We start from the raw sequence: 16,593 nt of genomic DNA, 5'->3' as shown, positions 1-16,593 counted from the left end.
CCCAAGTTGTCTTTTATTCTGGTTTTTGGTAAAATGAACACACAGTTTTGTTCTTGGAGAGCTGTATCCCACACAGGAACCCTTTTTTTAAAAATTTAAATATACATATTTTTAATTTATTTGACAGACAGATTACAAGTAGGCAGAGAGGCAGTCAGAGAGAGAGGAGGAAGCAGGCTCCCCGCTGAGCAGAGAGCCTGATGCGGTGCTCGATCCCAGGACTCTGGGATCATGACCTGAGCTGAAGGCAGAGGCTTTAACCCACTGAGCCACCCAGGCGCCCCCCCCACAGGACCCTTGTTGAAATCAGCTGTCTCGGGAACATAAACCCAAGCAGCACAGTACGAGAACTTCCTGCCTGGAAACGCTGGCTCTTCAACCATACAGGAAGGCTCTGGCGGAGAGACCGGGGCCCCACTCTTCAGCAGCACACGCCTCCAGCACGCATACAGCGGCCGAGGGACTCCGAGCTAGCCGTGGCTGGGGACTGTCACTTGAGGGGAAGGAGACCAGATACTAATTGGGGTTGTAGTGCCTTTTGAATGACGGTCACTGAGAGTGACAGGATGGGAGCAGGAGGGGGCAGCTGGGGAAGAATGGGAGGGATGGTTATGCCTCCTCCTAGGGGCCAAGGTCACAGCAAAATCAGTGGATCCTTCAGTCCCTCTGAAAAGATGTAGCCACTGAGCCGGTGTGTGCGCATTTGCACACACACACGCATGCAGATGTGCGCACTCTCCGAGCAGGTATGGGGTATCTGGTCAACCCCGGCCTCTCTGTGGGTTCAGCCCCTTCTGGCCAATCCTTTGTCTGCCCTGAGGGCACCTTCAGAGCATGAGCAGGCTGGGCAGGGGCACTGTCTGGGAAGTGTGGGCGGCACAAGCTTCTGCCCTAGGGAGAGACTAGGCTGCCTGGGCTGGGGAACAGGGGGCGTTCTCTGGAGAGACTGACGAAGGCCAAAGAAAAGAGTTTAGTCTGAGGATGCATTCCAGGCAGAGATAGGAAAGTGTGCTTATGAGGCTTTGAAACCAGGAGGGGAATGGCCTGCGAGCCAGAGTCCTGGGCTGTGTCCTTCCACAGACCGCAGGGGAATCCGTGGATGAACCACTGAATGCAGGATCATGATGTTGGGCATAAGAGGGAAAATGGCAGTGTGTGTGCAAAGCCCTGTGGTCAGGGCCTCTTCTCAAGACCTGGTCCAGGGATGAGACACGTTCAGTTTGTCTCACGGAGGAGGCTAGGAGGCTCTCGAAGCTTTTTCCAGCCTGACCCATGTGCCTCCAAGTGTGGAATCACAGTAGAACCCTTCATTTGTGGAAGGGTTTCCAACGGGTGCAGTGTCCCTGGTGTGCCTGCCCCCCTCACTGGCCTCGCCATCTCCCTGCTCACCCACCGGACCTCTCTCACTGTTGGACATTCCTCTCCGCCCCTGCGTGTCCGCAGGAGACCCACCGCGCACCACAAACTGACTCCAGAGGCTGTTTCCTGTGTAGCTGTATTAGCTACCCCCTCACCCTAACGCCCGTTGGACCTCACGGCTGAAGCACCACCTCTGTCCTGACCGTCGACGGCATCTGTCCATTGTGAGAGTCCTCAGAGAAAGAAGTCCTTCAGTGGCTGAGGAACCTGGGGAAGAGGATGGTGCCGGCAGGTTGAGGCAGACAGATGTTGGTCTGTTGCTCTCATTCCTCAGTCTGTCCAGCCAGTGACATCCTACTGAACCCCGGGGGGCCCACCCCGGGGCCCGACCTGCTGGGATGGACGCAGGGCATGAGGGAGGCGGGCGGCGTGGTCGGGTGGCACAGCCTCCCTGGGGAGGTGGGAGCTGCACATGCAAACAGCAAGGAAACCTTGCCAAGCCGCACCCATGGGCTGGTGGCAGAGAATGAGGCAGACACAAATTGTGTCTCTGCAGCCGAATATCCTGCCATATACCGGGGCTGGGCTCGGAAAATCAGAGAAGGCTTCTTGGAGGAGGAAGAGGAGGAAGGCAAATAATCCGGGCCACTTACATCTTTCTGGATGAGCTCAGCATACACCAAGCAGGCAGCAGAGATCAGCACGTCAGCATCAAGGTCAATGAGGTTGTTGCAGGCCTGTGCCAGGAGAGGAAGCCAGGAGGAAGCAGGTCTCCCTGGGTACAGGTGACTGCCTCCCACTTCCAGGGGATAAGGTCACTGCTCCCGGCATTAGCCGGGGCCACCTGATCTCTCCCCAACCAGCCTGGCACAATGCCGGAATTTTCACCTCAGGAATGTGGTATTTGTGGGGAGATGGTAAGTGTCATTTTCATACGGGACTCTGAGGGGTACCGTGGTCCCCCTGAGGGTCTCAGGAGCTTCCAAGGAGAACTTGTTTTATAATTGGGCTGTCTCCCTAGATTTTTTTTATTTTTTATTTATTTTTCATTTTATTTTTTATTTTTTTTCCCTAGATTTTTTAAAAACCTAGACTGCTTTTTAGCAATGTCAGAAAACTCTCGGTCTTTTGCCACAGGGGGACCCTAGGGCCCAGGGAGTTAACTGGGAAGCAGTAAACCTAGAGGCTGAAAAGCTTTCAAGGCCTCAGTGTCCTCCTTTGCTAAATTAGGGCGCTGCTGTGATGGTCACTGTCCCGCTGCATCCGGCTTGTCGTGAGACCAGCTCGGTGCTCAGGACAACCCAGTTCCTGCCACGGCCGGAGGGCTGGGATGGCATGGGAGGCGTGGGAGGTGTGGGGGTGGGGGAGGGGCTGGCCCGGCCCCAGGGTCCTCTCACCAGGAGAATGCCGTCGCTGGTCAGGCTCTCCTGCAGCACCTGCTCGCGCACCATCTGCAGCATGCTGTAGGCCACCAGCACCTGGAAGTTTCTGCAGGGTTTCCCTGTCAGCAGAACCTGCAGATGGCCCACGAGTCTCAGCCCTGGCTTCCCGGCCCTTTGGGTGGGGAGGTGCCCACCGACCACAGACCTACCCGGGGTTGGCCATCCCTGGGCCTCACTCAGGCAGGTGCTACCTCGGGGGACCCCAGGCATTGTGCTGGCTACTGGGGGACTCAGAGAAAAAGCCTCAGGTAATTCATTAGCTAGAGGAGGAGAGGATGCAAGAGGGGAGGAGGGAAAGAGGAAGGGAGAGGGAGGGAGGAGGGGGAGAGAGGAGGAGGAGGAGTGGAGTTTTGGCAAAGCGAAGGTTGACCAGTCAACAATCCAGAGGTGTCCCCAGGGGTCTGGGGGCGGCTGTGGACTTGGGCATGGAAACCAGCAGGCCAGGAGGGAGGGGTAAGGCAGGTGGGAGTTGACTTGTGGGGCGCTGAATGCCAGGCGGAGTGTTGAGCTGGGCAGAGCAGAAGTAGGCAGTGGGTCTGTTCCCAAGGAGATTCATGGGCCTATGGCCCAAAGGCCTGGGATCAAAGAATTGCACCTTTGACCTGTGCTCGGAGGGCCCCTCCTTCTCTAGGAGTGAGAGCTCACAGGGAGCCAGCACTCAAACGAAGGGGAAGGCAGAGGAAGGGGCAGCTGGGGACGTGGAACAGAGGGAGGCCTGCGGGGGGTTAGAGTGGCAGGGAAGCCGGCCAGTCTTCCACCGCACAGGCTGAGAGCCTCTCCTTCTGCCCCCGCTGCCCTGAAGAAGGTCCTGGTAGGACAGGATGGACAGATGGACAGATGGACAGGCTGATGTTCTCGCCTCCTCCAACAAGGCCCCATAAACCCCAACCTGCTCAACTCCATCCCAAAGCAGCAATAAAGGGGAGGCAAGGAAATGGGCTTCCCCCCCGTTTGTTAAAGGGGTGGGGGTCTAACCCCTCCATCCAAAGAGGACTCACCTCCCAGAGCCTCCAGACATCGTCGAAGGACTTGAAGGCCCGCTGGAAGCAGAGGCAGAACCAGGGGAAGAGGGACTGCACGGCCCCCGCCCCCTTCCCTCCTGCGGAGAGAGAAGCGGGGTGTCAGCGCGGAGGACTCAGTGGGGGAAACCAGGGCTGGCGCACTGATAGGCCGAACAGCAGGGCTCGAGAACACCCCGGGGAAATCCAAAATGCCTTCCTCTCACGTTGCCAGCTCTCTTCAGAGAATGTTTGAGGTGAATTTTCAACTGCCCGCGTTCCAACCCCACGTCTAGATGAACCCTCCTACCGGGACCTGGAGAGAGGACCAAGGGCTCCAAGCAGCCGGGACAGGATTGGGGGCGGGGCCCTTCTCAGGCCCACCCTGTGGGTGGAGCTGTCCGTTTGCAGGGGGTTGGGGGTGGTCTACTCACTTAGGTGCTCCGCAAACACGGGGTCCAAGAAGTTGATCAGAGTGCTGAGCATATCCAGGTTCTTGCCCACTCCGATCTTGATAACACAGCTGTGCTCCTGAGAAAGATGGGCGAATCTTTCTTGGCTTGAGGGCCGGCCGGGGTCACCAGCGACTCAGTGCTGGCAGTAGTTGGCTCCGGGCTGGGCTCATGTCTGTATGAGCCTGGTTGTGTGTGCGCACGTCATGTCTGTGTCTCCGTGATCTGGGTGTGTAGGTGTACTCTTTTTCTTTTTTCTTTTTTTTTAAAAGATTTTATTTATTTATTTGACCGACAGAGATCACAAGTAGGCGGAGAGGCAGACAGAGAGAGAGACAGAGAGAGGAGGAAGCAGGCTCCCTGCTGAGCAGAGCACCCGTCTCGGGGCTGGATCCGAGGCTTTAACCCACTGAGCCACACAGGCTCCCCGGTTTGCTTTTTTATATATGTGTATGCACCTTCTTGTGTGTCGGGGGTGGGGATCCAGGGATGTCTCAGGTGTGGCTCTCAAGGCAGCCAGCCTGGCTATGCGGACAGAACTAAGTGGGACGGGGAAGAGCATCAAGCCCATTGTTTAGGGGAGGGAGAAAGGGATGAGGGTTGATTCTGGACAGCTGCTCCCAGACCATGGGGAAGGGCTTTCCAAGGGAGGGTGTTCTGGAGAGAGCCACTTCAAAAGCCCTCAACCTGATCACTGTGGGGTGCATCTGGGGAGTAGTCAGTCCCCTGGTGGGTCTGAACTGTGGGTCATGTGAAAGGAGCAGTGAGAGAGAAGGCCACAGATAGACCTTGAATGCCCAGCCAAGGTTACCGGATCTTATTCTGGAGGCGACGGGGAGCCATGGAGGGTCTGTGGGAGCACAGCCCTGTTGGGAGGGGGGTGGAATGCCAGGAAGAAGCAGCCATCCCTGGGACTGGCCAGTTACACTCTTTCAAGGTTTGGTGAGAACTGGACCCAGGGCACCCTTCCAGCCTCAACTCCAATGCCTGCAACACACACAGCTCCCCCCCTCCCCCAATAAACTCACTGGGGTAAGTGTTGCCTGCCCAGGCTCCTCTGGGACCCAGAGGGCTGTTACGTGGCTGGAGGAAAGAGCCAGGGCTCCCATTGCCTGCCTGACCTCCGGGGGGGGGGGGTGTCTGGGGAGTGGCAGGGAGGTGGGCCCTGAGCTCAGGCCCAGCCCTCACCATTTTCTGCAGGAAGAACTGGAAAAGCCAGAAGGTCTCATGATCATGTTCTGCCATCAGCTGGAAAAGCATCACCATCTCGTGGAAGCCCTGCTGGTACTCTGGGTGGGGGAGGGGAGACATTGAGGAAGGGTGAGCCTTGGCTTGGGCAGGGAAGGGGTTCCAGGAAGGAACCGAGAAGGGGGGCTGAGGGGAGGCTCAGCCCCATGGCCCACCTGCCTGGGTATTGCAGACATAACTCAGGAGCAAGATTTTCTCCAGTCTCTTCTTGTCGATAATGACATTGCCTAGGTGGTCTTTGTCGTAGAGTTTCTGAATGTCATACGCTAGGTTGGGGACAAGAGACAGGTCAGCAGCACCAGATGGCCTCAGCAGAGGGGCCATGAATGAGTTTATTCCCTCAAAGTGCAGGGCCCAGGGCACCCTGGGGAGGGGATTGTGAAAATGACATCTGCCCACAAGGCTCTGCCCAGCACCTTGAGTTGCTCATGCCTTGAGTTGCCTGGCTTTGTCCTCACCTCCGAATCTTTGAATAGGCCATATCCTCTGCCAGGAATGCCCCCCCCCCTCCCCGCTCCACTGGCCCCGTCCATTGAAATCCAGTCTTGTTCAAGGCCAAAGGGGAGAGTTGGAAGACAAAACAGCAGGAACAGCATGCACTCAAGGGAATACGACGCTAGGCATGTAGGAGCCTCTAGGAGACGTGATGGGTGGACTAACCAGGGTTTAGCCAGCAGAATTCCAGAATTCAAGGCCTCTCCCAGGAATCAGGAAACCATCTGCCCCTGCATATGACTGAGGAGCAGGCAGGCATGGCCTCAGGCTCCCCCGCCCGACCCAGCCCTGTCCACCGGACTCTGCTCACCGATGGAATTCCGAGTCTCCATAAAGTCCCGGTGCAGGTTTTCCAGAAGGGGTTGAATCTTTTTATACATCTCGCATAAGGCCTCATAGTTCTTCCTGGGCAGACAGAACTGAGGCTGGAGGAGACAGCCTTTCCCTCGCCAGTTGAGGGCAGTCTGAGCAGTGCTCTCCACTGGGCTCTCCCCCTACCTGTGAAGCTTCCCTCATCTTGGTCTGCACTAGCCCTAACTATGCTATTCTGTGCTCATGTGCCCCTGGAAGACAGCATGGAGGCAGGTTCAGTCTTGTGGCCCTGGGGGTCTCACAACTGTTCCTGATTTCTGGCTCCACAATTAATAACTGGGAGTTTGCAAAGAGGGTGAGGCCTTGGGGACATCATGATCCCTGAGACTCAGTTTCCTCTTCCGTAGAATGGGGGTCATCCTGGCACCTTGGAGTCAGAAGGCCTGGATGAGGCAGTGTTTAGTGTCCATCATTAGGACGTGCTTAGGTACTGTAGGATGCTGGTGACCCTTCAAAGCCATGTCTACACCTTAACTACTAAATCCTGTGAATGTGAACTTACTCAAAAAAGGGCCTTTGGGGATGTAGTTAAGGATCTTGAGATGAGATCAATCTAGATTATCTCAGTGGACCCTAAATCCAGTGACAAGTGTCTTTCTAAGGACACGCAGAGACACAGAGACAGACAGAGGGGAGAGAAGAAGTCCGTGTGACCATGGAGGCAGAGATGGGAGGAGTCCCCAAAGCCACCAAAAACCTCAGAGGCAGAGGAGGACTCTCCCATAAAGCCTTGAGGGAGTGGGGCCCTGCTGGCACCTTGCTTTTGGGCTTCTGGACTCTAGAAGCGAGGGAATAGATTCCCACTGTTGCAAAACCTTATTTGTGGTGCCTGGGACAGCAGCCTTGGAGAGCTAACACGGGCTCTTGTCAGGGCTCTTGAGCTTTCCAGGCCAGCCCTCAGTTCCCCGACTGCCCTGAATGGTTCTCCACTGGCCCTTTGTGCATGAATCTTCAGCTTAACTAGGCTGCTTAGGCCCTAAGGGAAGAAGGAACTGGGTGGTGGTGGGGACGAGGAGCTGTTGGGATTAAGCCCCTTCCGGGCCATCTGTGCAAGGCTGATTGGAGCTGAGCAGGAAGGTTCTGGCACCTCCAGTGTTCGTGCCCTGGGTCAGGAGCACAGGGGCGGTTTTGTCTCTTAGAATAAGAAATCCATTGGGGGGAAGAAGACTGCAATTGTCAGGCTGGGATGGGCACTGTCACTACCCTCCCCTGACAGGGTCTGGAATGTTTTACCTCCTCGTACTGTCCACGGTGAGCCGCTCATCCTGGGAGCTCTGCCATGAGTAGTAGCCCGTGAGGAACTTCCAGGCTTCTGTCCTCACGAAGGGGTGCAGACCCTGGGGTGGGGGTGAGAGGTCAGGAGACCTCCAGATGCCTGCCAAGAGGGTGTCTCCAAATGCCACGCCTTCCCCTTGCCCACCTGTGCCCTCCAGTGCCAGGGCAAGGCCTTGGGGACCATACCCGTTCCAGGATGTTCACACAAATGAGGTCTCGTGACTTGGCCAATAGACCGTTCTCATCGAAGAAGCCATCCCATTCTGTCTTGTCAATGGGTGGTTTTCTCTTCGCCTGGCAAGGACAATCACTTCAGCCCTCTGTTAGGAACCTGTGGCTTTTCTTTTTAAGTTTGATTTTTGTCCCCCATCCTATCATCTGGAGTTTGCAATATGGATCAATTTCCCTGCCTCTCACTCACTTCTGGAAATCTAGCCTAAAGAAATTACTGCAAAGTTATAGAAAAATGCTGAACACACAATAATTTTCATGGTGCATTACTTACCAAAAGGAAAAACCGCACGTGCTCTAACATGCAATAAGGGAATAGTTAAACTATAATTTATATGCTCAGTGGAATATTGTGAGGCATTAAAAAAATGGGGCTTACAGGGAATGAAAACCTGAAAACATTAAAATATTAACCGAAAAAAGCAGAATACAAAATTATACATTCAGTATCTAGCCTCTATCCTCTACGTGCTATACTCCCCGTAGACCTGTTACGTATTATGAAAACTATGCCTTATATACTCTAATGTATAGTGCATTAATCACTAGGGCAATTCTGTTATGGAAAAAACTGGAAGAAAACAAAAACAAAAACAAAACCAACAACCAACCAAAAGCTAGAGTGATTATCTCGGAGAAATAGGGTCCTGTATCATCTTTTCCTTTTTCCTGTGTTTTCAAACTTTTCTGTAATAATGTTTCCGACTTTGATAGTGGAGAGATATAAAATAAGCACTAAACACTCCCATGATCTAACTTTTGCCTTTCCTGGAAGAGTCAAAGAGTTCATCGTGAGAAATGGTTTCTGGTTTACATAAGAGAGGTGTGTGTGTGTGTGCTGGGGGGAGGTGAGGACACTGCTTGGGAAGTAATTAAAAGTGCTCATAAGATAGTAACCAGGAGGTAAGAGCTCCTGCCAGAATGGGGGAAGCTTCTTAGAGGAAGCCTTTATTGGAGAGAAGCGTATCTTGAAATGCCATTATTGCAGGCACGAGGACAGGCTGATGGACACAGCTTGGCGGGTGACTCGCCCTGTGTGATAGGCACACTCCCAACTCCCCAGGGATATATACAGGGATATACACCCGAACATGCCCTTGTGTGACTCAAATTGAATTTGCACAGGAGTCCCCTAAGAATCTTCCTAAAAAGCAGATTCTGACTCTGAGGGTCTGGGGTGGGGCTCAGGATGATGCGTTTCTAACAAGCTCCCAGGAGATTGCTGCTCTGCTGCTGCTGGTCCAAGGACCGCGTGAGAGGAAGCTGTTAGAAGTCACTTTAGCACTGGAAATTTAAAAAAAAAAAAAATCAGAACCCACGGACCAAGATTGGCGATCATTTCCACTAACGCCACATTTGATAGGCATGGATTGAGCCCCTTAGTAATGCCTTCAGGATCTATCTTCTGAACCAAAATAGGACACAGGGGCCCAAGAAGATAGGAAAAAAACAAAACAAAAACAAAACAAATAAAAAAAACCCCAACTCCACCCTCATTGTTGGCCTAACCTTGGGAAGCAGGTTCTGTCCTGACGTCATGCCCCAGTTGCATAGACACTGTTGTGTCTGCCATCATGTTCTCCCAACCTATATTCAGACTGCAACACTCAGCATGAACCGTGGCAGGAAGCAAGAGAGAGTAGGCAATGCTCCGCTGCGTCCTGGGGTCCTTAATCATGAAAGGGAACTTTGGCGGTGCATTTCCATAGAATTCTTAGTCAATTTATCAATTTCTACAGTAAAGGCAGCTGTGATTTTGAGGGGGACTGTGCTGAATTTATAGGTCAGTTTGGGGAGAATTGACCATAATACTGAGCTTTCGGACCCATGAACATGGTGTATTTCTCCATCTGTTTAGGTCTTCTTTAATTTCTCAGCATTGTTTTGTAGATATGTAGCTTTTTCATGTATTTTGTCAGATTTATCGCTAAATATTTTGGGTTGGGGGGATGTTGTTGTAAAAGGTGTTATTTTTAAACTTTCAACTTCCAATTGTTCATTGCTAGTGTATAGAAATACATTTTAAAATTTTTTTTAATTTTTTAATTAACATATAATGTATTATTAGACCCAGGGGTACGGGTCTGTGAATCACCAGTTTTACACTTCATAGCTCTCACCATAGCACATACCTTCCCCAATGTCCATAACCCAACCTCCGTTCTCCATACCCCCTGTCCCCAGCAACCCTCAGTTTGTTTTGTGAGATTAAGAGTCTCTTATGGTTTGTCTCCCTCCCGATCCCATCCTGTTTCATTTTACAATGGGTTTTTTATATATTGATCTCGTATCCTGCCATGTTGTTAACCTCACTTATTAGTCTTAGTAGCTTTTGCGGTTTCCATGGGGATTTATTATAGAAGCCAACAATGAGCAAACTGCAATCCATGGGCCAAATCTGGCTTGCAACCTTTTTTTTTTTTAAATAAAGTTTTATTGGCACACAGCTGTGCCCATTCATTCATGTATCATCTATGGCTGCCTTCACGCTAAAATGGCAGAGTGAAGAGGCCCCTGGGTGGCTCAGTCTGTTGGGCAAGCTAAACTCAAGTCATAATCCCGGAGTCCTGGGATCAAGCCCCACACTGGGCTCCCTGCTCAGGGAAGGAGCCTGCTTCTCCCTCTTCCTTTGCCTCTCCCTCTGCTTGTGCTTTCTCTGTCTCTCTCTCTCTCTCTCTCTCAAATAAATAAATAAATAAAAATCTTTAAAATAGCAGAGTTAAGTGGTTGCAACAGAGACATATGGCACAAAAAGACTAACATATTCTGTATTTCTCTATTTAGGTCTTTTTAAATTTATCTCAGCATTATTTTGTAGGTATGTAGGCTGTTCATATATTTTGTCAGATTTATCCCTAAATATTTTTGGTTAGGGGGATGGTTTTGTAAAAATTTATTTATTTATTTATTTATTTATGAACTGGCTAGACCTTCCATTGTGGAGGTAAGTAAACATGGTGAGAGCAGGTATCTTTGCTCTGCTCCCAGTCTTAGAGGAAAAGCATTCAGACTTTCATGACTCAGCATAATATTCACAGCAGGCTTTTTGTAGCTGCCCGCTATCAGGTTGAGGAAGCTCTGTTCCCTTGCTGGTTTGCTGGGAGTTTTAAATCAGGAATGGCTATCGGGTTTTTTCAAACAATACTCTGCATCTGTTGAAGTGATCGTACAGTTTTTGTTTCTTAGTTTGTTAATATGGTAAATTATGTCGCATGCTTCTGAATGTTAAATCAGCCTTGTATTGCTTGGACAAACCCCACTGGTGATATGTTATCTTTTTTATACATTATTGGAGACTATATGCTTAATTTTATTTTGGATCTTTGCATCAGTGTTCACGTGAGATACAATTTTCTCTTCTTGTAATGTCTTTGATTTGGTATCAAGGTCATACTGGCTTCATAGAAGGAGCAAGGATGGGTTTCCACTTTAAAATTTTCAAGCACAGTTTGTATTGAATAGGTAACATTTCTTTCTTCAATATTTAATATAGCTCACAAGTGAAGACTCCGAGGCCTAGAGTGTTTTTTGTGAGAAGATTTTTTAACTACAAACTTTTTTTTTTTTTATTAGATTGAGGGATGGGAGTCAGAAGTCAGAAGAAAAAAAAATTTTTTTACTTAAAAAATTAGAGATTTATAGGAACATTTTCCTTCAAATTTTCCTTCTAATTCACTTTTAAAAATAAAAGCAGGTAATATAGGAAGCAACAAGGAATTCACAAAAGCATAAAGCACAAAAATGATAGAAACCCAAATAAATCAATTATGAAAATAAATGTATTATATTCTCTGATTTACAAAGCATTGATGATGTACCAGGCACTGTCCTAGGCACTTCGTACTTATCATTTAATCTTTGCAGCCACCTATGAGGTAGGTGTGGTTATTTATTTTTTCAAGATTTTATTTATTTATTTGAGAGACAGGGAACACAAGCAGGGGGAGCAGCAGAGGGAGAAGCGGACTCCCCACCAAGCAGGGATCCTGACGTGGGGCTCAATCCCAGGGCCCTGAGATTGTGACCTGAGCAGAAAGCAGATGCCGCATGGACTGAGCCATGCAGGTGCCCCAGTAGGTGTGGTTATCACACTGTTTTACTGATCAGGAAGCTGAGGCTGAGAGAGGGGGTTATTTAAATATCAGAAGTCATACAGTGAATACCAGGGCTGAGATTTGAATACAGAGCTGTTTGGCGCCAGAATCAGGGTGTTTATCCTGGGGGGATATGTAGTCCCCGAGGTGCTGGATACTCTTCTTCAGCTCTGCAGTAGCTTTTCTTCTAGTCACTGATAGGTAGACCAGTTGTGAAAGTCTCCCACCTTTACAGTGTGCTTCAACAGGTTGAAGCTCTCCACCAGCAAAAGCGACACCATGGCCATGTTTCCTCTAGAATAGCCCGGGCCAGAAGGAGGAGTCCTAAGTGGTTCAGTTTCTCTAGCATCTCCCTGCTATGAGAGGGCTTGGCTGCAAGCATATATCACCCTACCCTCTTCTATTCTGAATCATTGTGTTAAGGATTTTCTCTAATATTTTAATTTTTAAATTTAAAAAAATGATTTATTTATTTATTTATTTATTTGAGAGAGAGAGAGAGCACACAGAGGGAAAGGAAGAAGCTTGCTTCCCACTGAGCAGGGAGCCTGACTCTGGGCTCCATTGCAGGACCCTGGGATCACGACTTGAGCCAAAGGCAGATGCTTAACCGACTGAGCAACCCAGGTGCCCCCTCTAATATTTTTAGTAAAATAGGAAAGCGACTGGAGGATTAGGCAAGCTTTCCAGGAGGGCTTCTGATGCTGTGTTGCTCTGAAAACTCATAGCAACAGAGTCCCCAGTAGGCGTAGGAAGGGTCACTGGCTGCTTATGGTTCTCAACCTCTTCTACTCGGGTTTCCTTGAGGGACAAGATATACCCCAACAGTAAGACTGACTCATCATGTCAGTGATTCTCACCCAGGGGAGGGCAGGGTGGCCAAGCAGGGAAGGAGTATTAAAATTGGGGTGGAGGAGGCATACGTGCCACTTGAAATTTACCAGGGTGATTATTACCAGCCCAGATATGGGGGTGTATCATCAGTATAGCATAGTGATTAAATGAATGGTTTAAGACAATGGTTCTCAAAGTTAACTGCACATCAGACTCACTTGGAGCCCTTGTTAAAACACAGATCACTGGACCTCACCCTGGGAATTTCTGGTTTGGGACACCTGGGGATCAAGAGCCTGCATTACAAGTTTCCCGTTGATGTTAATGGGGCAGTTTGGGGCACCACATTTTGAGAGTCATTGATTTGGAAGATGGACTCCACAGTCTGGGTCTAAATACCAGTTCTGCCACTTACCAGCTGCATGACCTTAGGCAAGTTGCTTTGTCTCTGTGCCCCAACTTTCTCATAAAACAAAGATAATAGAATCATCTACTTCATATAGGTTTACGGTGAGAATAAATGACTACAGATAAAGCCTCCAGAACAGTTGTGGTACATACTAAAGGCTATGTGACTGTTCCTTATTTTATTATTATCACTCTGTAAGTTCAGAGAAATGAGTAAAGATATAAAGAAAATCCAAATCAAGACCTGGTGACAATTTACAATAAAGCCATAACATTTAAAACTCAGGGAGAGAGGTACCCATTTTGCCTCTCTGCTTTCTTACGTATTAATCATTAGGATTAATGAAACTTGAGATTGGTTATGGTCATTATAATTAGTTTTTATGATTTTGAAAAATACACCGTGTGGAGAACTTTTATGACTAAGACTGACTTTTAATGAAAAGATGTATCTTGTTGAGTGGGCTTGAAACCACGTGCTAACAAAGGCGTTACTGCCACCTGGTGGCAGTATACCAAAATTGTTGGCAAAAACACCAAGGAAAATTTATCAGCATCTCCGTGATTGAACTTGCAAATCTAGAAGTCATTAAAGTTAGACCGTGACATATGGGGAGAGGTAACTGGCTTAGAAAGAAGGGTGAAAGGGAGGAAAGGGATCTATGTTTTTCAGTCCTGATGTAAGATCAAGGTACAACTTACCCTGCTCAACCTTGTAGGCCAGATCAGAGTTCTAGCCCTTCCCATCCCACTGAGGAAAGCCACATGCAAACCAGAAGTTGGGGAGGGATAGACTTGATACATACCAGGATGAAGGAGGCCGACCACCTGGCAGAGAGGCTGTTTTCGGGAGAAAGGGTGGTCATGGACCCTGCTGGACGTCTTCAAAGCAGCTTCTGACCAGAGCTCACTGGAGCCCTAAATGATGCTTATTTAGCAGGGGAAAGTGATCTTCCTTTTAGGGAATGAATTTCATTCCCAGGAGGAGCTTAGCCTCTCCCTGACCTCCTATAGCTGAACAGAGTAAGGCAGTGTGTGTCACAATGCCCCCTGGAACCCTCATCACAATGACCTTGGAACATGGGAGCACTCAGCCTCAAAGGTAACACACACAGGAACCAACTAAATCTACTGGTCAGCCCGGAAAACCATAGGACATCCTGTGTACACGTCCTGTACACAGGACACAGGATGTACAGTGGAGGTTGGGGATAAGAACATGCAGATCAGGGTGCTGGGCAGGTCGGGGGAGGTTTCCTAGGAAAGGTGGGCCAGGAAGCCTTCCTCCCTGTCTCTGGGCATCCCTCCTCTGGCTTGGTCCCCTTGTTATCCTACAGATCACTGCCCAAACCCAGATAACGCCCAGAATCTGAGCTTCAGGTCTCTTGGGTATCGATTCTTGGGATTCAGAATCAGTTGTCTGGGATGGGGGCCTGGGGGCCTGTATTTTGAAAAACTTCCCAGGTGATTCAGTATCAGTATGTGTATCTGATTGCTAGCTTCTGGGGTTAGATACCCATTTTATTTTTCCTTATATCCAGAGCACTTAAGACAGTGCCCTCATGACTGAATGAATGACCTAATTGAATGGACGAATAAGCGAAAGTCTTGTAGATCACATCTCACTGTCCTCTCTGAAGGTATTATAGAGATTTCTATGTGGGTTCCTCAGGCCATGGTCAATGCCTGATTCCTTTGTGCTTTCCTCCCAGTACCAATCCCTGTAGCCTGGCACTTGGCAGGTTCTCAGCATTTGCTGAATGAATCTGAGATTTTGGCTCCTCTTGGCTCTGGCCTCACTGGTTCTCTACCTTAAGCATTGCTTGCATCTCTACCCAGGTCCCGGCCATGAAAGCCATCTGGCTTGAAAGCATCTGTAGTCATTAAGAGATGCTAGTAGTTAGATCAACCAATTAGGAATCAGGAACTTGGAGGTGGAATTGGGACTCTGACCTTAAATTTGGATGTTCCCCCCTTCGGAGCCTTGGGTCCCCCAGCCATGAAAGCAGAATACAGCCCACCTCCAGCTCTCATATCCTTATTAACATAATGAATCAGCATCCACACAGAACTCTTTAGCAGACACAATTCATTGTCTCATTTACTGTTACTGTTCTGCTAGCTTGCGGCACTGTGGGGGTCCTTTTAAATCAAAACACCTTATCCTCTTCCTCCCTCCCCGACTCCTTGCCAGCCTAGGAAAGCATTCTAGCATCGTCCCCTTAATCTGCCTCCCCTAGGTCTTCTTGGAGCGGGAGATGGGTGGCTTTGAGCAGGAAGGGGTGAAATGAAGATGGGGCAGCCTCCCACAGCAGGGTGCCTCCCTTCTGAGGTCTGCGAGAAGCTTTGAGAAGCTTCCAGAGCAAATGTCCAGAGCAGAAGGCATGGCATGGGGCATTACTCACCATTTGGGATTATCTATGCCTCTGTTCCTCCACATTAAAGATGTCGACAACTGAGAATTAACTGCAATTTTTCCCTAAGAAGCTCAGGGATCAGGCAGGGAGTTGGAAAAACTGTGTGCTAAATCTGACGTGGCTTCTAAAATGAACACGATAGCTCTAGATCGTCTACTGAACTTCCTTTCACCTCTGGCTCCTTGTCTGTAAATTGTAGATAATAACCGGGGCCCAAATTAGCTGGTATAGTTTGGTCATGTTACAAAAGCGTCAGAGCACATGGAGGCTTAATATTCAAATGGAATTGCAGGACACTGAAGCAAGAATGGTTGTTGATCCCCTTTACTCCTTCTGCTGAAATTTACAAGGGATTTACATGTGTCAATTTTGCGTCTTCAGGGCTGAATGGTCCTTACCGTGTCCATTTATTTACGTAATTCCCCAAATTCTTTACATACCCCCCCATCATTTTTCTTTTATGCATTTCCCCCTCCTTGACAGCAGCTCAGTTTTACTGTTGTAGATTTCTGTGCCTGGGGGTTCTTCAGGGGACAAGAATCCCAGCTTATCGAGTATTATTTTTGGTAGAGGAGTATGGGCAAAGCTTGGAGAGATCTAGAATTGGCATTAAGTCCTGGGAGGGAACAAGGCTCCCAGCCCATCTTCTCTTGGGAGAATCTGGGTTGTCCTTTGGCTGAAGGGGGTGGTGGTAAGGCAGGAAGGTGGCAGGAAGGTGTGGAAGATGTTTGGCAAAGACTCTCTCTTCAGAAGTGCAGGGCCCATGCAGTGAGAAAGTTCATGGGATTTGGCACCAGAAAAACCCAGGTTCAAATACTGATCATGCCGCCCGACCAACCATGTGACCTTGGTTCCACCTAGGGACCACCAAGTTCCCATCTTGGCTTTCCACCTCTGCTTGGCCACTCAGGAGTGGGCACTGGGCCTGGGACACTTCCTTACCAAGAGACGGGGAGTCCTCACAGCCT

The 16,593-nt window shown here is 49.5% G+C and overlaps 1 protein-coding gene across 2 annotated transcripts; it reads right to left on the bottom strand.

Moving 5' to 3' along the window:
- Nucleotides 1–1,593: 1,593 nt before the first annotated feature.
- Nucleotides 1,594–14,074, bottom strand: TBC1D21 (TBC1 domain family member 21). 2 transcript variants are annotated; one of them, XM_044230701.1, is made up of 11 exons: nt 14,015–14,074; nt 7,828–7,935; nt 7,600–7,703; nt 6,305–6,399; nt 5,655–5,765; nt 5,440–5,540; nt 4,234–4,330; nt 3,800–3,900; nt 2,757–2,873; nt 2,013–2,096; nt 1,594–1,626 (listed from the first exon to the last, which is right to left on the bottom strand). In XM_044230701.1, the coding sequence occupies exons 1-11, from the start codon at nt 14,072–14,074 to the stop codon at nt 1,594–1,596; spliced, it is 1,011 nt and encodes a 336-aa protein (XP_044086636.1). The 2 variants fall into 2 exon arrangements, with proteins under 2 accessions (XP_044086636.1, XP_044086637.1); XM_044230702.1 differs by lacking the exon at nt 7,828–7,935.
- Nucleotides 14,075–16,593: the final 2,519 nt, after the last annotated feature.

Source organism: Neovison vison, chromosome 13, assembly GCF_020171115.1.
Source record: "Neovison vison isolate M4711 chromosome 13, ASM_NN_V1, whole genome shotgun sequence".
Lineage (NCBI taxonomy): Eukaryota > Metazoa > Chordata > Mammalia > Carnivora > Mustelidae > Neogale > Neogale vison.
This window is presented reverse-complemented; position numbering and strand designations above follow the sequence as displayed.